We start from the raw sequence: 22,625 nt of genomic DNA on the forward strand, positions 1-22,625 counted from the left end.
TGATTTTTTTTTTTTTACGATTTTGGGCCAGTTTTCCTTTGATAATAAAAAAACAAAATCAGGAGATATCCATTACCATTTACCACCAAATAAAAGCCCAATTTGTCCTGAAAAAAAACCAGGTATAATCCACCTGGATGTACAAAGTAGTTGGGATGATATGTACGCCTTTACTAACACATGTCAATGTTGCAAAATTGTGCTTAGGCATTAAAATTTGTTTTACCCTTAGGCGTGACGGGGTTAAAGTTGTATTTGACTTGGAGGTGAAGACTGGGGACTTGGTTTTTGAGATCCCTGTGCCAAAGTTCTGACTCAGTTCTGAACCCCCTTAGAATTTCTGATATTCCTGCCCACCTGTAAGTCCCTTCTCCTGCTGTGCCATATTGCATATTGCAAGATGGAAAATCCAACATGGAGAGTGTGATTCTATTGTTGTGGCCACAGCAGATGTGCAGGCAGATATCTTGCCATTGGAGAGACATAAGAAACTATTAGATGGTTGAACCCTCCAGAATCTACCAAAAACTGAATTACCAGTTCTGATTGGACATACTTGTTAATATATATAAAAGTGTTTTTTTTGTTTTGTTTTTTTAAATTTCTTCTCCCAGTACGTGAATGGGGGATGCCTGGAAGAATTACTTGCCAACAAAGATATTTTTCTGAGCTGGAAAGAAAAAGTGGACCTGTCATGTGACATCAGCAGAGGGATGGTCTACCTGCATTCTAAAAACATTTACCACCGGGACCTGAACTCTAAGGTATTTATGTGCAAAACACATGACCTATAGCCTCCCCTTGGAATTATTATTATACAGGATTTGTATAGCGCCAGCAGTTTATGTAGCACTTTACAATGTAAAGGGGGACAGTACAATTACAATATAGTTCAATATAGAAGGAATATGAGGGCCCTGCTCGTGGAGCTTACAATCTAAAGTAAGCAGAGGTGATACAAAAGGTGATAGCTGCTGGGGATGATCTGGTGAAGGTGATTCAAGTACAGTTCTTAGGTGGAGGGGGGGTAGCCTTCCCTGCATAAGTGGGTTTTTAAAGACCGTCTAAAGGCAGACAGGGTGGGGGCTGACTGGACATACTGGGGTAGGGAGTTCCAGAGGATGGGAGAGGTTCTGGAGAAGTTTTGGAGGTGGGCATGGGAGGTGACAAGGGAGCTAGAGAGCAAGATGTCTTGAGAGGAGCGGAGCAGACGATTTGGACAATATCTGCGGATGAGGTTGGTGATGTAGCTAGGGACTGTGTTGTGGAATGCATCACAGGGCTGCCTACAGCAGGCAGAAATCTGGTTGGCTGCTGTTCTTTAAATAAAATCAATCACGTTTGGGCTTACGAAAAATGGGAATCATTTTTGGTAAATTATTACAATTGTTGCTCTGGAGCTGAAAGCTGCTCCTCTTATCTGACAGCTGCTGTTCTTTATTATTATTATTATTAATATAGGTACTTATATAGTGCCATCCATTTATGCAGTGCTTTACATATATATTGTGCATTCACATCAGCCATACCCCTCAAGAAGCATACAATCTAACATCTCTAACTCAATTTGTACATACTAGGGCCAATTTAGACAGGGGCCAATTCACCTACCAGCATGTTTTTGGAGGGTGGGAGGAAACCGGAGTACCCAGAGGAATCCCATGCAGGCCCAGAGAGAACATGCAAATTCCAGGCAGGTGGTGCCGTGGTTGGGATTCAAACCAACGACCCAAGTACTGGCAGGCGGAAGTGCTAACCATTTAGCTACTGTTCTGCTCCTGACCAGATATTAAGATCACATGCTGTCTCCCAGCACCTGGTGTATACAGCCTCATAGTTCATTGTCCTGCTATTAGGTGACAGATTGACTCTAAAGTTGATCTCCAAAAACATTAGTAGAGCTAAATAAAAGGGCAGATATAAACTGATAGTGACTAAGCCTACACCAAGTATTGATAGATAAATTGCCACTCTGTGCCCACAGTAACCCTATCCATTCTGATTTAAGGCCAGTTAAGGAAGAGCTCTGCATGCAACAAAACGCCGACCTATGTTTTTAAGACTTCTCTGCAATTACATACAAATAGATTGTATATTTTTTGGTACTTACTGAACTCTGCCCAAGCTGTTAATATGCAGATGAGCTCCCTTGGCAAACCTAACAACCACAATTGGTTGTGGACATACGGGTCATGGCTGCTCTCTGGGGAGATGAAGGAAGGGCAATCTGTGATTTCCAGCCTCTCTTGTTACATTGATGATATACTCCATACACACACAGCACCTTCTAGTGACTGAACTGTAGAGCCATATCTGTAGGGAAACAAAGCAGAGCAGGTTTTGTCTATTTTTGTACATCCGTTGCCTGCTGTGGGGGTTCAACTTATATCCATACATGTTTGAGCTGTCTGCATCATAGCCTCTGCTAAACCCCAGAACCACAAATGTTGGACACGAAAGGTTTGTTATGTCTCCAATGCTGTTCAGAAATGACATTAGGTGGACAAGTTGAAGTTAACACTACTTAATGGAGATCCTCTCTAACCTGTAGTATCTTTATAATTTCCATTAGGACAGTTGTTGAACCAAAAGGCACCCTAGGTGAACATAGGTGTCCTGATAGAATTTAAATCCAGGATTTCAGCACTAAAAGGCTATGAACCCAGGATTTCAGTACTGAAAGGCAGCAGTTCTAGCCAGTAAGCAGCTGCACTTTTTAATGATATATGTTAAAAAAAAAAAAGTCCTAGCTATATATGAAACCACACACTGAGCACCATGCAAATTTTATAGCCAAAATTCTGAAAACATATCCGCATGGGCGCTTGGGATTCTGAAAGCGTTCCCTATCCGTTTTCCTTTCAGATCATACATTCACGATGTGCATTTTTAATGCTGTCTACGCTGTGATTCATTTTTTATTAGAAAGAGCTTGCAAGTTCCCAACTGGAAAGCAATGAATGATTAATGCCATTTCCTCCAAAGACTTGCATGTATGTTGGCACTTTTTCTAAGCAGATACAATGGAAAAATGTGGATGGTAATGGTCTAAATCAGTATTTCTCAACCTTTTTTCAGTCAAGACATGCATTAGGATTGTGCACAATCCTGGGGCACACCAGTCTGTGGACTTGTTCATACCAGGATTTCATCCAATCTCATTTTGTTTTTTGAGCATTCCTGCATTTCGCTTTTTTTTTGCCTAATCCTCCTGTATTGAATATTGCAGGTAATACAATGGAAAAAAGCAGGGAAACAACTCCGTAGCAAAATGTTACATAACAAAGTACAAGTAATTCCAGCAGCAGAGAGGAGACGAGAGAGGGGAGGAGGTGTGGTCTGTGCTCTCTCCTCCTCTCCTCACTGTATACAGGAATTGAGGACCACTCTCAGATTCAAATGTACAAGGGTTGATCACTGCCCCCACCCACAATCTCTGCTGTTAGGACAGAAGCAGTGTGGGGAGGAGATAGGGGGCAGTAATCAACTCTTGTATATTTGGATCTGACAGCGATAGTGTGTTAATATCTGTATACAAAGAGTAGGGAAAAAGCACAGCCCACACCTCCTCCTGGCTCTCTCCTCTGACGAGCTGCTATCTGTACTAAAAGCACCAACCGAGATAGCTACACTCCGCCTAACATGTCCTTAGCAACTGAAGATGTCACTGGTTGGTAGGATGCAGGCAGGCTGGCTGGGAAGCTTTCTGGATTGCCGATTTCAGCACAGATGGCAACTGGGAGGAGGAGAGAGCCAGGAGGAGGTGTGGGCTGTGCTCTCTCTCTGTATACAGGAGTTAACGCAAGATCGTTCTCAGAACCAAATGTACAGGGTTGGGACAGTTTTTTGTCCTTCTGCCACGGCACCCCTGAAGATTCTTCGCAGCACCCCGGTTGAGAAACACTAGTCTAAATCATCATGATGCAAATCAAGAGGCTAGAACAAACGGTAGGCAAATTATAAAGATTTAATTGCAGGTTTTAGAGAACTGATGTTAAAAAGGATTTACAAAACTAAAAGATCCCTAGAAGATATATGTGTGAAAGAGATTAACATGATGTAAATTAAATCATCAATATGTTTAAATGTTTTAAAAACTTTGTTTATAATTTGTACTTCTGTATATACCTGAGGGTAGCCATATTTGCCCATTACATGTGTAAGCTCTGCTTTGAAGTGCTACACAATAGTTGTGCTTTACTACTCATTTTCACAATGCAAGTTTAAGGGGTCTATTTTTAAAAACATTCATTGCACAAATGTCAGAAACATTTTTGCAAGTTGAATGAAATGTCCTATAATTTTCCAAGAGATTCATTCCTGTATCATCCGCTCCCTCTAGTGGCCAAAATGTAATATATTTTTTTTCCCTAAGGTATTTCCGAAAACTATACCACATTTTCGCCACTAGATGAAGCTGACAGTACAGGCATTATTCTCTTAGAAAAAATACTGGATATTTAATTCTAATGACATTCAGGCAACACATATTGTATAAATAGACCCCTTAGACTTGTAATGCTTTATAAATAGACCCCCAAGAGTCAGCTGACTGAATGAAAACAACTGTGTGGCTCATATCCTATTTCAATTGCTGTTTAAGGGGCAGCACAGAAGCTAAATGGTTAGCACTTCCGCCTGGCAGTACTAGGGTCATTGGTTTGAATCCCAACCACAGTACTAGGGTCGTTGGTACGAATCCCAACCACGACACCACCTGCCTGGAGTTTGCATGTTCTCCCTGTGCCTGTGTTGGTTTCCTCTGGGTACTCCTGTTTCCTCCCACACTCCAAAGACATGCTGGTAGGTTAATTGGCTCCTGTGTAAATTGTCCCTAGTATGTGTATGTATGAATGTAAGTTAGGGACCTTAGATTGTACACCCCTTGAGAGTTAGGGACTGATGTGAATGTACAATATATATATAAATTGATGGCACTATATAAGTACCTGCAATAAATCAATAAAAGTATGCATATAAAATGAATGTGTATGCATGTGTAAGTGTATATATATCACATCCCCTTTAAAGCAGAACTCCCATTACTAATAAAAGCCAACCAGCACACTCTCCCCTTCCCTTAGGCCAACTCTTTTCTCACCCCCAACTTCTCCAGTGCCTGCGATTGGTGGTCTAAATGAAAACCTATGAATAAATGGTAAACACACACTCAGATATTTATTTCTGGGGGGAAAAGATAGGGATTAACTTTTAAATAATTTATTTATTTTTACAGAACTGTCTCATCAGAGTGGCTCCGCGGGGGAGGGAAGCTGTAGTGACAGATTTTGGTCTTGCCCGGGAGGTGGTGGATCTGCCTGCAAAAAATGGTGAAAGAAAATTGTCTCTTGTGGGCTCTGCCTTCTGGATGGCCCCAGAAATGTTACGTGGAGAACCATATGATCGCAAGGTTTGTTTAAATGATAAGATATCATATGTAAGTTGTCAAAGGGAAATACAGGCCTCCTGCACACTGGCCGTTTTAGCACTTGAGCATTCATGCATTTCAAGAAATATTATTTTTCCGGCCAGTGAAATGAATTAACGCTCAAGTGCTTGATGTGTCTAAACGCATTACACACTTTTACAAGTGTTAGGTGTTTTTTCTGCCAAAACGCTGCTGCCAGGAGGTTTCTAGGAGAGATGCCAAAACATTCAGTGTGCATGAAGCCATAGAAAAAAAATAACTGGTTAACTGTGAAATTTGATTTGTTGTCCAGCCTTAATAAAATGTCACCACTATATAATAGACCAGTAAACCTCAAGGGGACAAGAAGCGCTATACACCTAGTAGGCAATCATGTTCTTCTATTCACCATCACACCGTGCTGCTAGCAATCCACTGGAGAAATGGAAAGAATAGGCAAGTCTAAATGCTGCGTACTGACTGTGATACAGGTGTCCATATGTCCACTATAATGATAAATCTTGCTTTCAGTAGAGATCCATAAAATATGCATTTTATTAAATAGCCATGTTGAATAAAACCATTATAAACGTTGCAATGGTCTCTACTGAAAGCAAGATTTATCATTACAGCGGACATACAGTGGATAGACAAAGTCTACACACCCCTGTTAAAATGTCAGGTTTCTGTGATGTAAAAAAAATGAGCCAAAGATAAATCATTTCAGAACTTTTTCCAAGTGTAATGTGACATATAAACTGTACAACTCAGTTGAACAACAAACTGAAATCATTTAGGTGGAGGGAAGTAAAAATAAAAAACTAAAATAATATGGTTGCATAAGTGTGCACACCCTTAAACTAATACTTTGTTGAAGCACCTTTGGATGTGATTCCAGCACTCAGTCTTTTTGGGGTTTGAGTCTATCAGAATGGCACATCTTGACTTGGCAATATTTGCCCACTCTTCCTTGCAAAAACACTCCAAATCTGTCAGATTGCGAGTGCACCTCCTGTGCACAGCCCTCTTCAGATCACCCCACAGATTTTTGATCGGATTCAGGTCTGGGCTCAGGCTGGGCCATTCCAAAACTTTTATCTTTTTCTGGTGAAGCCATTCCTTTGTTAATTTGAATGTATGCTTTGGGTCGTTGTCATGATGAAAGATGAAGTTCCTCTTCATGTTCATCTTTCTAGCAGAAGCCTGAAGGTTTTGTGCCAATATTGACTTGTACTTGGAACTGTTCATAATTCCCTCTACCTTGACTAAGACCCCAGTTCCAGCTGAAGAAAAACAGCCCCAAAGCATGATTCTGCCACCACCATGCTTCACTGTGGGTATGGTGTTCTATTTGTGATGTGCAGTGTTGTTTTTGTGCCAAACATATCTTTTGGAATTATGGCCAAAAAGTTCAATCTTGTTTTTATCAGACCATAACACATTTTCCCACATGCTTTTGGGAGACTTCAGATGTGTTTTTGCAAAATTCAGCTGGGCTTGGATGTTTTTCTTCACAAGAAAAGGCTTCCATCTTGCCACTCTACCCCATAGCCCAGACGTATGAAGAATACGAGAGATTGTTGTCACATGTACCACACAGCCAGTACTTGTCAGATATTCCTGCAGCTCCTTTAATGTTGCTGTAGGCCTCTTGGCAGCCTCCCAGACCAGTTTTATTCTTGTCTTTTCATCAATTTTGGAGGGAGGTCCAGTTCTTGGTAATGTCACTGTTGCGCCATAGTTTCTCCACTTGACGATGACAGTCTTCACTGTGTTCCATGGTATATCTAATGCCTTAGAAGTTCTTTTGTACCCTTCTCCTGACTGATGCCAATGAGATCCTCTGATGCTTTGGAAGCCCTCTGCGGACCATGGCTTTTGCTGTAGGATGCGACTAAGAAAATGTCAAGAAAGACCTACTAGAACAGCTGAACTTTATTTGGGGTTAATCAGAGGCACTTTAAAAGACAGGAGGTGTGTACTGACTCCTGTTTAACGTGATTTTGAATGTGATTGCTTCATTCTGAACACAGCTACATCCCCAGTTATAAGAGGGTGTGCACACTTTTGCAACCCCAATATTTTAGTTTTTTGTTTACTCCCCCCCCCCCCCCCCCCCCAAAAAAAAAAAAGATTTCAGGTTTTTTTCTTAATTGAGTTGTACAGTTTATAGGTCACACTAAAGGTGGAAAAAGTTCTGAAATTATTTATCTTTGTCTAATTTTTTTTACATCACAGCAGAAACCTGACATTTTAACAGGGGTGTGTAGACTTTTTATTTCCAGTGTATGGACACCTGTATCACAGTCAGTGCGCAGCATTTGGACTCTATATAATAGACATCCTAACTAACAGTGCTGGTTTTAACTAGTAAAACTTTTAGTACCCAAGTTGTGGTCATTTGTCGCAGCCACCTTTAATGTTTCATGTGATCAGATCCATGCTGCATAAGTCACAACAACACACCTCCTTCTGCTAATTCAGGGATGGTAGGTGACACCTATAGCTGTTAATATGCATCTATTAAGATGTGGCATCTCTCTGTACCAGGGTTCAGCATGTATGCCTCGGTTTACATGCCAGAAAAAATTGACACTTACTAAATTCAATTTGGACAAGCAAACCACTCAGTGTCAAATGCTAAACTGCAGCCCCGAATATCAGCTGCTGGGGTGCCCTGGGGGTACTTGTGCGGGCTCTCTCCCGAGCCTGTGTCTATAAACAGACAGTGGGGCTTTTCCCCACTCCCTCATCATAGGATTTGATTGACAGCACCAATCGCTTCTGCTGCTTTGAATGTCCCCTATGAAGAGAAAGATCTACTGTCCTTGTGCACATCGCTGGATCGAGGTTGGGCTCAGGTAAGTATAGAGGGGGAATCCTGGACACAGAAGGTTTTTTAAGGCTTTAGAACTGCTTTAAAGATTACTTAAAGGTGGGCACTTTCCATTTGCTATTTGTAATAAAGGACACTTGGGTATTTTTAGCATTTCTTGTTTTAGCCTAAAAGGTCATCCACTCAAAACTGATGTTTCATTTAGGTAGATTCCAGTGTGTGTGGCTGCATGCTGTCTCCTTATATTGCCTGGGGCTGAGTCAAGATATCTGATGTCTCAAACATGCTGTGACCTTTATACTGTATATTCTCACACTACCTAGTGTATTTTTCATTAATTATTATTACAATCCTGCAGGGGATAGTAGGAGCACCCCTCATAATGGTCACAGCAGGTGTTCAGACCTGGGATCTCACCAATAGAGTCTCAGGAGAGATAGAAGGAACTGTCAGGTAGTTTATCCTCCAGCATCTACCACAAGCTGAAACATCCCTGCCTGGTGGACTGGCCCTTTAATGTAGCTGTCTGCCTTTCTTTTTTTCCCATTAGTCATTAATCAGATCTATACCCACAAGAACATGGCATTTGCAATGTAAACGTTTGATCCAGATTGCTGCTAGTTGCAGCACAAATCAGAAATAATTACATATAATGTATTGAACTTTTTTTTTTACTTGTTCAGGTTGACGTCTTTTCTTTTGGAATTGTCCTTTGTGAGATTATTGGTCGAATTCCAGCAGATCCTGAGATCCTTCCAAGAACAAGAGTAAGTGAACTGCATGACAGGATATTATACGGGGTACATACCCACATGGAATATTTGAAATATATTTTAAGAATATTCGTGCCAAATATATTGCCATATATTTGAAATGCTACAATTTTGGCCATATTCAATATATTTAAAATAAACACACACACACACACACACACAATGCTGAAATGCATTTTTATTACAAAATATATGAAAAATATTTTTAAAAATACGTTTCAAATATACTGTATGTCTTTAGAAATACAAATCTACATTTTTGGAATGCATTTACATATATATTTAAAAATATATGTTAAAATGACTTTGTTAAACAAATCTGAAGAATATATGTAAAAAAATATATTTTTAAATCTATTTTTTAAAAATATATTCTTCAGATTTTTTTTTACATTTAAAAAGGTAATTTTAAATTATATTTTTCCATATATTTGTAAATGCATTCCAAAAATGTAGATTTGTATTTTTGAAATGTATTTTTAAAAATGTTTTCATACATTTTGTAATAACGCATTTAAACATGCAGCATGTATATGTATGTGTGTGTATGTATATGTATGTGTGTGTATGTATGTATATAGATATATATATATATATATATATATATATCTATATACATATACATATGTGTGTGTGTGTGTATGTATGTATGTATGTATATCTATATATATCTATATACAGTTGCAAGAAAAAGTATGTGAACCCCTTGGAATTACGTGGAGTTTTGCATGAATTGGGCATAAAATGTGCTCTGAACGTCATCTAAGTCACACCAATAGAAGAACACAGTCTGCTGAACATAATACTACACAAACATTAGATGTTGCCATGGTTTAATTGTACATAACATGTAAACATTCACAGTGCAGGGAGGAAAAAGTATGTGAGGCCCTAGCTTAATGACCTCTCCCAGAGCTAATTGGAGCCAGGAGTGAGCCAACCTTGACTCCAATCAGTGTGATGATATTGGATGTGTTGCTGACAGCTGTCCTGCCCTTAAAAAACACACACCTGTTTTGGGTTTACTGGTTTCAAGAAGCACTGTCTGATGTGAACCATGCCTCGCAGAAAAGAGCTCTCAGAAGACCTACGATCAAGAATTGTTGACTTGCATGAAGCTGGAAAGGGTTACAAAAGTATCTCCAAAAGCCTTGATGTTCATGTGTCCACGGTAAGACAGACTGTCTACAAATGGAGAAAGTTTAGCACTGTTGCTACTCTCCCTAGGCATGGTCGTCCTGTAAAAATGACTGCAAGAGCACAGCGCAGAATGCTGCATGAGGTAAAGAGGAATCCCAGAGTGTCAGCTAAAGACCTGCAGAAATCTCTGGCACATGCTAACATTTTTGTTGACACATCTACAATAAGGAAAACATTAAACAAGAATGGAGTACATGGGAGGACACCTTGGAGGAAGCCATTGCTGTCCAAAAAGAATATTGCAGCATGTTTGAAGTTTGCAAAAGAGCACCTGGATGTTCCACAGCACTACTGGCAAAATATACTGTGGACAGATGAAACCAAGATTGAGTTGTTTGGGAAGAACACACAACACTATGTGTGGAGAAAAAAAGGCACAGCACACCAACATCAAAACCTCATCCCCACTGTAAAACATGGCGGAGGGAGCATCATGGTTTGGGGCTGCTTTGCTGCCTCAGGGCCTGGACGGATTGTTGTCATTGATGGGAAAATGAATTCCAAAGTTTATCAAGGCATTTTGCAGGAAAACGTACAACCATCTGTCCGCCAACTGAAGCTCCGCAGAGGATGGGTGATGCAACAGGACAATGACCCAAAGCATACAAGTAATTCAACAAAACAATGGCTGCAACAGCACAGAATACGCCTTCTGGAGTGGCCCAGTCAGAGTCCTGACCTCAACCCAATTGAAATGCTGTGGCATGACCTTAAGAGAGCGATTCACATCAGACATCCCAAGAATATTGCTACACTGAAACAGTTTTGTGAAGAGGAGTGGTCCAAAATGACTCCAGATCGTTGTGCAGGTCTGATCTGCAACTACAGGAAACGTTTGGTTGAGGTTATTGCTGCCAAAGGAGGGTCAACCAGTTATTAAGTCCAAAGGTTCACATACTTTTTCCTCCCTGCACTGTGAATGTTTACATGTTATGTGCAATTAAACCATGGCAACATCTAATGTTTGTGTAGTATTATGTTCAGCAGACTGTGTTCTTCTATTGTTGTGACTTAGATGACGTTCAGAGCACATTTTATGCCCAATTCATGCAAAACTTCACGTAATCCCAAGGGGTTCACATACTTTTTCTTGCAACTGTATATATATATATATATATATATATATGTGTGTGTGTGTGTGTGTTTGTATATTTTATATATATATATATATATATTTCAAATATATGGCAATATATTCAAGAAGAATATTTTTAAAATATGTTTCAAATATATTTTTCTTCCATATGGGTGAACAGGTACTGGGATGCTAACTACCAGTGCTTGGAGACCCATTGCTGTCTCCCCATAGCCAGTTCTCATCACTGGGGATCCCCAGCGCTGCCATATTGGATTTGGGAGCCAGCTCCCCTTCGTGCATCTGCAAAATTGCGTGGAGCAGTGGGACTGGTCCTGTGGCCTCCTGGGATGTGACCTGCGGGTGGGGGTGTGGGCAGGGGGTGGGCCCAAGCAGAGGTCCTCCTTGCCTAGGAAAATGAGTAAAATCTTTTCGTGTTTTATAGTGGCCATTTCCTTGTTGTACAATATTTTTCTGTTGTAAAGTTTCTAAAGTTGAGCTTCAAACCGCTAAATACAGCTTTAAAATACATATATGGGAATGGTCTTACCAGCCAAAGGATTTATATTTCTGCCCATCCAGTCTTGGGATCAACACAGCTCTACCACACGGCATGGCCAGCTTGGTGACCTGGCTTTTCCTTTTTGCTGCAGTTAAGCAACACAGTATGGTCACCTCTCTGTCTGTGATTTAAACAGCAACAGACTGGTAATGGTTATCTCTCTGCTGTCTCCTTCTATCAGCATGATCAATGTCAGCACATGTAACTGTAGGACCCTGACTGACCCCCAATATTTCCCTTTCTCCCAGCTGAGTCCTGCTGTACAGGGGACTGCAAGAATTTAAAAATAAATGTAATGATTTTCTTAAATGATTTTGAAATAAATACATGACTGCATTCATTGCATGGAAAGTAGAAGAAAAGTCATAATTCTGTACCTCTGTACTTGTTCAATGTCTGTGAATAGAAAGTGTTGAAGCCAAAAGCTATGTTAGCCTAGTGTTTCCTTCTCAATGTTACCACTAAATACTCAAAACTGAAATATCAATCTGCCTTTACCGTTCTGTTCTGTGTTTATGTCTAGGTTGGCGTTCTTCATCATCTGCTGTATGTACTATGCTTGAGCTGATGGTTTTTGTCATTTTCAGGACTATGGCTTGGACGTGGCTGCTTTTCAAGCACTAGTTAAAGACTGTCCTCATCGAGTCCTGGAGTTAGCAGCCAGCTGTTGCAGGGTAAGGGTTCATTTTATTGGGCTGAAGTAGCGCTTTGATGCTTTAACTGATGATCCAATTTTTCCCCATGCATACACATTATTCACTTAAGAACTTCTCTATGGGGCCAATTCTAACGTTTCTCCTCTACATATAAAAATCAATATTTTTTTGCTAGAAAATTACTTATAACCCCCCCCCCCAAAAAAAAAACCGAAACATATATATATATATCTTTTAGCACAGGCCCTAGAGAATATAATGGTGGGTTTTGCAGTTTTTCATATAACACAATATTTGAGTTTTTTTTTTCTTTTTCTTTTTTTTGGGGGGGAGGGGAGTAGGTGACACACAGAGATTACACAAATCATCCTACACAGGTTGTACCTGTTTATCTACGGTCGTCTTTCCTCTATATGAATTCAAAGCGCAGAATTTCCACAGGATCTCTCAGTCCAGAAAATCCGGGGGGGGGGGGGATAGCTGACAGCTCTGAGAGCTGATTGAAGGGAAGGGGCATACCCTTCTTCACACAGCTTACAGGAACAGAGCTGAGGCTGTTAATGACAGGCTGTGCTTTTCCCTGTCACCATTTTTCTCTTGGTGTCAGGAAAACTTGTCAGAAGTGACTCATGCTTCTAGCAGAGGAAGAAGGCAGTGGACAGAAATGACACTTAATGCTCTGGATTGAGACAAGTACACACTTTGTAGGGATATGATTTGTTCATATTTCATGTTTCAGTTTTACAGCCACTTTAAACAAAAAAACGTGATTTCTTTGGTTTTGATAAACGGAAAGATTCTCCACAAGCATTTAAAAGCGGTAACTGTGGTATTCCAGAATGGAATTTATATTCTCTACATTCTCCTTTTTCCTGTGATTTATAATATATTCATCACTTCCTTATAGTGTGTAGAAATGCATGCTGGATGAAGTTTTCATTGTTTTGAACAGCATGTAATAAAGGAGATAACTACCCCCCTCCCTCCCCCCTCCTAACACATATGCTGGCTAACCTGTGTAAAGAGATGTATATACTTATCTATTTTCAGCCTGCTCCAATCTGGTCACGGATCTCCCCTGTGTCAGTCAGTGGCAGCTGCAGGGGAGAGGAGAGAGTTCTCTTTAAGCCTGGAGTAGAGACGTCATCCATAGGCTCCTATGGCCATAACATGGCATTTAACCTCTTATAGGTAAAATTGATCCAGGGAATATCCAATTGCCTCTCGGGGATCAGGAAGGAATTTTTTTCTCCTGTAGGAGCAAATTGGATCATGCTTTGCTGTTTTTTTTTTTTCCTTCCTCTGGATCAACTGTGGGTATAGGATTATAACTTTTTTTTTAATGGTTGAACTGGATGGGCTTTTGTCTTTTTTCAGCCAGACTAATTATGTAATAATATAGCCCATCCGTTGTCAGTGCTCCCTCCTCTCTGCTGCAGCTGATGCAGGGGGACCAGATCACATAACCGGACCGGACTGGCCTGGCCTGAAACTCGGTAAGTATATACTTCTTCTTTTTTTTTTTTTTTTTTTTTTTTTACACTGGTTAGTCAGCATAAGTGTTAAGTGTGGCAAAAAGACATGTTCGGTTTAAGCCACTTGAATGCACTGTGCTTTAATATACTCCATTTTATCCATTTAGGGTTTACATTTACTTTAACCTCTTTGCGCTGAGAGTACGCAAATATGTGGCCTCTTGGTGAGTGGGCCTTGAAGCTGAGCTACTGCATATTTGCATACCAAAATGAGAACAAACCTGTGCCGAGATTGCGCACTCTCAGCACATTTACAAGCCCCTAGTCACAGCGGTCACATGATCATAAACCCTGCCCCGCCTCCCGGCATCAGAAACGCCTTAATGGGCCAGGTGGCGCCATCGTTAAGCGATGACTCCTGATTGGTCATTGCAGGCTACTGTACTTTGCCTTGCTGTATAGTGCTGCTGGAGAACATTCTGGTTCCCGGGTTACTGGGAGCTTTTAACCCAGAGCAACCAATCTTGATTTCAGCTTACCAATAGTATGTCTGTTAAGGAGAAATTGCTATTGACCATTCATGTATTTGGGAGTTAATCGCCATTCAGGTTGTATAATACATGTTTCCTCTCTTTTATACAGTTGGAGGCATTTAAGAGACCGTCATTCAGTGAGGTTTTGGACGAACTTGAAGACATTGCAGAGACATTAGAGTCCCAGACAGAGACACAGAGCTTGTCATATTGAGGATCTAATATGAATTTGCCTTCATGTAAATAACTGTATAGATGAACTACAGATCCTAGGGAGAGATCTGGACTTTGCATTTGTATTTATTTCATTCTTCTTTCTGGACATTAAAGCTTACAGAAGATTCTTCCACTCTAAATGGAATATTCAATGGATAAACCTTCGCCAAGCAAGATTAGGACTTGGTGGCCTCCAGTCTGGACCGTTGTCTTCTCTGGAATAATAGAGGAGTTGGATTTTCCATCAGGGATCATTTTACACCTGTTCATTGGCTAAAGTTGAGTTGGCTGTATTTTCTGGAAAACTCACCATTCATTGTATGAATGATAAATGGAGAAACGTGTAAAATGCACAGCTATGAGTGAGATGGCCTGTAGGGTACAGTTGCTGTATGGTACTTTTCCTGCATGCTGACTGTACAAAGACCGTGGCACAATCATCTTTTGAAGTGGTTCTCAAAATACGGTCTTGAATGTAGACTGCACCCACGGACACATACATTCCTGTTTTTTGGTGCAGTACTCACTCAAGTCTGTGTAGTGTTGACATTATATGGTTATTGTGGAAAGCATTGGGGTGCATTTGTACTATGGATATTAGTGCGCTAACAACACTACGGAAGAACCAGAGGTACTGCACCAAAGGTTAAAGTGAACCTGTTTTTTCTATCAGTTAGGTCAACTGCTAGCTCAATTTTAAAAGGGCACTTAAAGTCACCTTTACCTACTTTCCCTAGTAGAGCTAGACCTATGGAGTTCCAGACCCATGATGATTTCTATCCTAATGGCAGCCTACACTTCTGTTTTAGGGGTGTGAATGAGCTCCAGGAGGGTGTGTGGGCTGCTCTCAACCAATCTTTTGAACTGTGCACCCCAGAGGAACCCTTGAAATAATTTTCAGGTCTCAAGAAATCCTGCTAAAACCAATTTTATTGTTGGTTAGCTAAAAAAAAAAAAGGCCCTACATTGGTGGTGAGTGGGAAGAATGCTTTCTTTACAATACTGGTCAGAATGTCCCCCTTACAGACAAAAAGATCATCGGTGTCATGCAGCTGGCTTTGGGAAGTAATGTTGACCCTGGAACTGTTAAGGCAGCATCAGATGGGAGGTCAGTAAGCCATAGCTCAGGGAACTCCAATCAACCTTTGGAGGAACCCTGGTTGAGGATTGCTGCTCTATAGGAATCTTGAAATAATTTGTAGGTCTCAGGGAACTCATGCTAAAATGAATTCTTACATTGGAGATAAGTGGAAAGATTGGCAACCATACAAAGAGCTAAAAAGGTTATTAGTGGCATGGTGCGCAGGCCACGCTCTCCCGAGTGGCATTGAACCTAAAACTCTGAAGGCACCATCAGATGGGAGGTCAATCAGCCACAGCTTAAGGAATCCCTAGCTGCCTCTGGAGGAACTCTGGTTGAGAATGGCTGCTCTAACTAACTGGCAGTCTTGTGGAGGGAAGGGGGTTTTCAGGGTATTCAGCACCAAAAACCCAACATTGGTAAAACTTTTGGTGGAGTAAAAGAAAACAAAATAAAAAAAACATATTATTACAAATCTATGCAATAAAGGCACATTTCTCCATGTTTTATCCCTTTAAAATACAAAAACAATACCTGTTTGATCCAGCAAAAAAACGATCGGGCTCCTGACTTCCAGTTAGTTCTGACATCACACTGTCTTTTCTGCACTGAAATCCCAACCAGCATTGTCAGCCCTGGCTGCTGGACTACAGATCTCCACCCCATCTCCTCTTCACTTGCATGTAATGATTTTTTTCCAAGCAAACCATACTGCTGCCTTGACTCCCAAGAGCCTTTACACACACTTTGTGGAGGGAAAGAGCTTCGGACATATGTAGTTCTTGGGGTGTGCCTACATCAATAGAAACTGATGTGACCCCCCCCCTTCCTTCCCACCAGTCTTTCCTGCAATATTTTTTTAAGCCTTGTGATAACACATGCATAAAAAAAAGATGAGGTAAAGAAGGAAAAAAAAAAGATGGGGATATGCTTCAGATGAGTTATTGAGGTATGGGTAAATTAGGGTAATGGCTGGACATGCTCTCAAAGCTCTGACCTACCTTACCCATAATTGTGCAGTTTCCCTGTCCTTCATTCACCTGTGGCTTCTAATCTCCTGCACCCAAACTGACTGCTCTGCTATTTCCAGCTTTAGCCCCAAGAATTTTGAGAACCCTGAACAAAAGGGAAAGTAGGGTACCTTCAGGCAGTTTACTAACCTGGCAGTGACTAGTTCTCTTTAAAGGACAACGAAACCCCAAAACAAAACCATAATATATTTCAGCTGACAAGACCTTAGGTGTGGTGGCTGCATTTGTTTTCTTTTTTTAAGAGTAAGAAAAGTTTCAGTAATTACTGAAAATACTTGTTGGCTTTTCCAGAAATGCAGTGTCCTTGACACCTCTTATGAGATGAATTGAAAGCACAAACAACCTTATCTTTCTTATGTGAACTCCTAATCTCATTAGCCCTTATGTATTGAAGATGAAGAAAGGCAGAAATATTTGTAGTCCAGCATAGGAGACAGCCATGGCTCCCTCCATAGATACAGTGGAAAAGTAAGTGTAGCCACCCTAGGACAGGAAGTGTGCTATTCATAAAGATTGCCAGGTGAAAAAAAAGCCTGAACAATTCAAACTAATGCAGCCACCACATCTAAAGACTGGTAAGCTTTGAATGTATAGACAGAAGATGCCTCAGATATTTTTCAGTTTTGGGGGAAATGGAACTGGATAAGAGAGAAGAGCCTATCTGGTGTCTAAGCCGGCTTCAAGACACTCTGTAACGGGAAAGCACCTTGACCTCCCTGCTCCTAGGTCTTAACAGAGGGAGGCTTGTGTGATAGATACTGTCCTATTTATTGCCAAAGCTGGGCTGAAAAACAAGATGTTCAGATGCGGAATTTCTGCCTGCCCATTCACTGCTATAGTCCTTTTTACCAATAGAAGTGACCTATCCTATTTCTGCACTGACATATAAAGCTTTTCTAAACTGAAAAAAAAAGTAACATATTGCAGCTTACCAATTCTTAGACCGCATTCACACCTGCGCAATGTGGTGTAACGCATTACAATTTTTTAGCGCTTTTTTTTTTGCATGTTTGATAGAATGTCACCAGCACACTATGGATCTCCAGAGTGGGTTCAAAACTTTATTCAGCGACCACACCCCTACATCATATAGCAACATTTCGGATTTCCGCAGGACCCCTTCATCAGGCACAAAGTATTTCCTGCATTTTTTTTTCAGAGTCTACTGCATTTTGTTGCATGCCAAAATGCACGACTGCAACCTGCGTTTGGAATGCTATTAACCCCTGGTTCACATATATGTGGCCGTGCAGGCCGCGTTTTGCATGGGCACGAGAGCACATTCATTTGAATGGACTCCTGTGCCCCGTGACACTCAGTTAAAAGGCCCTGCACTTCTTTTGAAAATGCAGACCGCATGGGAACCTTGGTTCCCAGTACGGTTGCGTTTTCCAGTGCGGGCGGTGTGCCATTAGAACTAACCTGTTTTTGTTCGGATCCACAGCGGCACCACCCACACATATGTGAACCTAGGGTGAGAACTAATGGCACCACAAGTGCAATGTGCATTTTCTGGCCTTTTCCAAGAACTCACGCAGAAAAGCATGTTTCTACATGCTTTCTTGGAACACTAAGGTGTGAATGGAGCCTTGGTTGTGGTGGATGGATTTTTATTTTTTTACCCAGTGGTCTGGCCAGTAAGTTTTTATAATTCATCTTCCTTTAACAGACCAAGCTGTCCAGCAAAAGTCGGATAGTGTTGAGACAAACTTATTGCCACTGACAGGGGTGCTTACAATGGTCAGCTTTTATTTATTCATGTAAAACATTTATCCCAAAAGAAAAAAAAAATCTGTTTTTGTAACTGCTAAAAAGTGAAAGCTGGAGTATGGTTTTAATTTGTTAGTCATGTCTGTTTAAATCTGCTAGTGTTTTGAACATTACCCTCTTCCCAGATTGACATGGCTGCTGTCTAAGGCTATGTTACCCCTCCACAGTGGCGTCACTAGGCGGGTGCAGGGAGTGCGCGCCGCACCGGATGACACCTATGGCACGGGGTGACACCAGATCCTCTCCACAAGTTCCACGAAAAGGAAAGTTTTAAAGCAAACCGACGATCCCCGCAAGATGGATCAGATCTGCGGATTGAGCATAATGGATCGGAGTCCGATCCATTATGCTCCCCAGACCGCAGATCCGATCCATCCTGCGGGGATCCTTGGCTTGCAACCTATACAGGGTTAACTGATCTAGGTAAGGCTGTGCAAGATCCAGGACTTGTCTGTAACCAAGAAATGTGGCCCCGATAGCAGGAACCTCCTCCATCTGACATCACTTCTCGAGCATGTGCAGATGGGACCAATGTTGAAAGATCAGTTAACCCCGTATAGGTTGCAGCAGACGATCCACGCAAGATGGATCAGATCTCCGGATTGGGGAGCATAATGGACTGGACTCTGATCTGTTATGCTCATTCCGCCGATCTGATCCATCCTGCGGGGATTGTTAGAAGGGTGACACCAACTCTAGGAACGCCTCTGCCCCTCCATAGATACAGTGAAGGAGTGAATGTAGCCAACCTAAGTCACAGAATTTCCTGGAAAAAAAAAAAACCTAAAAAAGGAAAAGTAATGCAGCAACCACATTTAAGGACTGGTAATCTGCAATATATTACATTTTGCAATCTGGGTATAGATACTTTAATTCTCTGTTGAACATTTCACTGTGGTTACCTTGCTCATCTACATGTACAGTGCTGTAGGATTTGGTGCACATTTAATAAACCTGTTTCAGTTAACTACTGATGTTGCCTACAAGTACCAGTCAGATTCTAGTAATTGTTTTCAGTATGTGTTATAGCCTTTTCACAGCTACGTATGACACTCCTATGGCATCTCTGCCCTACTCCAGTGTGCAGATAAAGGATGAGTGCAGTTTTTATTTATTTTTTTTTAAAATTGCTATTGCCGTCTTCTCTGACAATTCAATATAAAATGAAATTCAACCCAGTAACTTTCATTATTGACTTATGAGGCCCAGAGTGCCTGAACAGCAGAAGAGTTTACAATGATCAGAAGATGGTAATCAGTTTATACGTTATAATGACTAGTAAAGTGCAAACCTGTCCTTAACTAAGGTGAGGGTAGAGCATGCTGTGTGTCGGATGCAGCTGAAACATATTTGACTTTGCCTGTATAAGGGTCATCATACACTATACCATATTGGGGGTCTCCAAAATGTCTTAAGAAAGGGGCGAGCTTACTATTCTTCAGACTGTACAGGGGCTGGACTGTGGGCAATGAGAGTAGAAAATATCCTGGTGTCGATAACATTGCCCATCATTGGTGGCTGTAGGAGGAATAGTGCCCCAACATTGGTATCCGTAGGAAGAATAGTGCCCCATCTTTGGTGTCAGTGGAAGGAATAGTCCCCCATCTTTGGTGTCAGTGGAAGGAATAATCCCCCATCTTTGGTGTCAGTGGAAGGAATAATCCCCCATCATTGGTGTCAGTGGGAGGAATAGTCCCCATCATTGGTGTCAGTGGGAGGAATAGTCCCCCCATCATTGGTGCCAGTGGGAGGAATAGTCCCCCATCATTGGTGCCAGTGGGAGGAATAGTCCCCCATCATTGGTGCCAGTGGGAGGAATAGTCCCCCATCATTGGTGTCAGTTGGGGGAATCATGACCCATCATCGGTGTCAGTGGGAGGAATAGTCCCCCATCATTGGTGTCAGTGGGAGGAATCGTCCCCCACCATTGGTGTCAGTGTAAAGAATAGTGCCCCATCATTGGTGTCAGTGGGAGGAATAGTACCCCATCATTTGCGTCAGTGGGAGGAATAATACCCCATAGTTGGTGTCAGCGGCCAGATTAGTAGGAATAGTGCCCCATCATTGGTATCAGTGGGAGGAATAGTCTCCCATCATTGATGCCAGTGGGAGGAATAGTCCCCCATCATTGGTGTCAGTGGGAGGAATAGTGCCCCATCATTGGTGCCAGTGGGAAGAATAGTCCCCCATCATTGATGCAAGTGGGAGGAATAGTTCCCCATCATTGGTGTCAGTGGGAGGAATAGTGCCCCATCATTGGTGCCAATGGGAGGAATAGTCCCCCATCATTGATGCAAGTGGGAGGAATAGTTCCCCATCATTGGTGCCAATGGGAGGAATAGTTCCCCATCATTGATGCAAGTGGGAGGAATAGTTCCCCATCATTGGTGTCAGTGAGAGGAATAGTTCCCCATCATTGGTGCCAATGGGAGGAATAGTCCCCCATCATTGATGCAAGTGGGAGGAATAGTTCCCCATCATTGGTGTCAGTGAGAGGAATAGTTCCCCATCATTGGTGTCAGTGAGAGGAATAGTACCGCATTATTTGTGTCAGTGGGAGGAATAATACTTCATAGTTGGTGTCAGTGGGCGGATTAGTAGGAATAGTGCCCCACTGTTGGTGTTAGTGGAAGGAAATATGCCCCATTGGTAATGTCTGTGGGAGGTTAAGTGCCCCAAGAGCTGGATAAAGCCAAGCAAAGGGCTGCATCCGGCCCCTGTGCTGCAGTTTGGAGACCACTGCACTATACAATCTGATTGTACACACTTGTACGTCTTGTCATGCAACTTTGGACACAAGAGTCGACAATCCGCAGCCCATTGTTTTCAATGGCACCCGTTCACATTTATGCGACTTAGTCAAGGTTCCTGCACTACTTTGATGTGACTTGAGTGCCAGAGAGTATAAAGTCACATCAAAGTCACACTGGAAAGTGTACAACTTTGGAGTTGCACAAATGTTTATGGAGCCTTAGATCTACTATCCACAATGTCGTGTAAGGTCCTGCCTGATTTAATACAATTTGAATGGATTGTCTAGGTTTTGCATAGTTTTGGTAAATATAAAGCAGATTATACAATCTGATTGTATGGGGAATGGCCAACTAAGAATATACAAGCAAGCTGCATGCAATCCCATCTGAAAAAAACAAAGCACATAATTCACATATTTGATCTGATCACTACTAATCAAATTCTACAGTTTTGTTATATATTGTTATAAGCACAAACCAAACTCCAGGCAGATGAAAGTTCTTGTACAGGTGCTGGCCATACTGATGAGAGGAGAGAGCAGCATGATGTCCTCATCAGTCTGCTGCTCCTCCTTTATTGTCCAATCACAGGCTGGGGGGCAGGAAGGGGACCAAAGCTGTATCACTTTTTTGAAGCAGAGGAAAATTAGGGTAACCGCTTGGTTGTGCTGTCTGGCAAGGTTGTGTAAATTTTAGGAATGGCTGAACACAAATCCTTTGGTAGATAAAATGGGAGTCTCGTATATGCCTGGAGTGCGGCTTTAAAAAGTAAGTTCACCATGTCACCACTCTGGACCCTGCTGCACATAGCGATCATAATGCCCTATGCTGCCAATGTAGTACTTCATGCACTTCAACACATAGCCCCCAGAGTGAGTATCCGTCATAATGCTTGCAATGGCGTGTGCTCATTGGTCAGCATAACCACATGTCTATGCTGACCAATACAAAGTGCTTCTTTTTTTTTAAGGCACCTTACTAGAAGAAGAAGCCTCCCGCTGCCAAGCATCTTCCCCTTGTGGAGGTCAGCAAACTGCAATTCACATCTACAGCCGCTATTGAAATCTAATCAACATCCTGAGCTACTATGATGAAAAGGATCAAGTTTTACAATAAATATATGTATAGGCTGTAATAACAACTTATATCTCCGTGCTTAAATGGTGAAAATAAAACACTAATTAAGTATGGTCTAACAGAGCAGCCGTTTTAAATAATAAAAATATAAATAAATGAGTAATTAGAATCGTTCTCATA

The 22,625-nt window shown here is 41.5% G+C and overlaps 1 protein-coding gene across 1 annotated transcript in view; it reads left to right on the top strand.

Annotated features, from left to right (window-relative positions):
- Positions 1-19,582, top strand: part of LOC149463525 (dual specificity testis-specific protein kinase 2-like) — a 142,517-nt gene extending 122,935 nt beyond the window's left edge. The window contains exons 5-9 of the mRNA XM_089675063.1: positions 615-764; positions 5,237-5,410; positions 8,927-9,010; positions 12,441-12,527; positions 14,627-19,582. Coding sequence (XP_089531189.1) covers positions 615-764; positions 5,237-5,410; positions 8,927-9,010; positions 12,441-12,527; positions 14,627-14,731 — 600 coding nt within the window. The 3' untranslated portion in view covers positions 14,732-19,582. The remainder of the gene's footprint in view (positions 1-614; positions 765-5,236; positions 5,411-8,926; positions 9,011-12,440; positions 12,528-14,626) is intronic.
- Positions 19,583-22,625: the final 3,043 nt, after the last annotated feature.

Source organism: Staurois parvus, unplaced genomic scaffold (genome assembly GCF_062004578.1).
Source record: "Staurois parvus isolate SC_StPar_1 unplaced genomic scaffold, SC_StPar_1.0 ptg000154l, whole genome shotgun sequence".
In the NCBI taxonomy this organism is placed as follows: Eukaryota; Metazoa; Chordata; class Amphibia; order Anura; family Ranidae; genus Staurois; species Staurois parvus.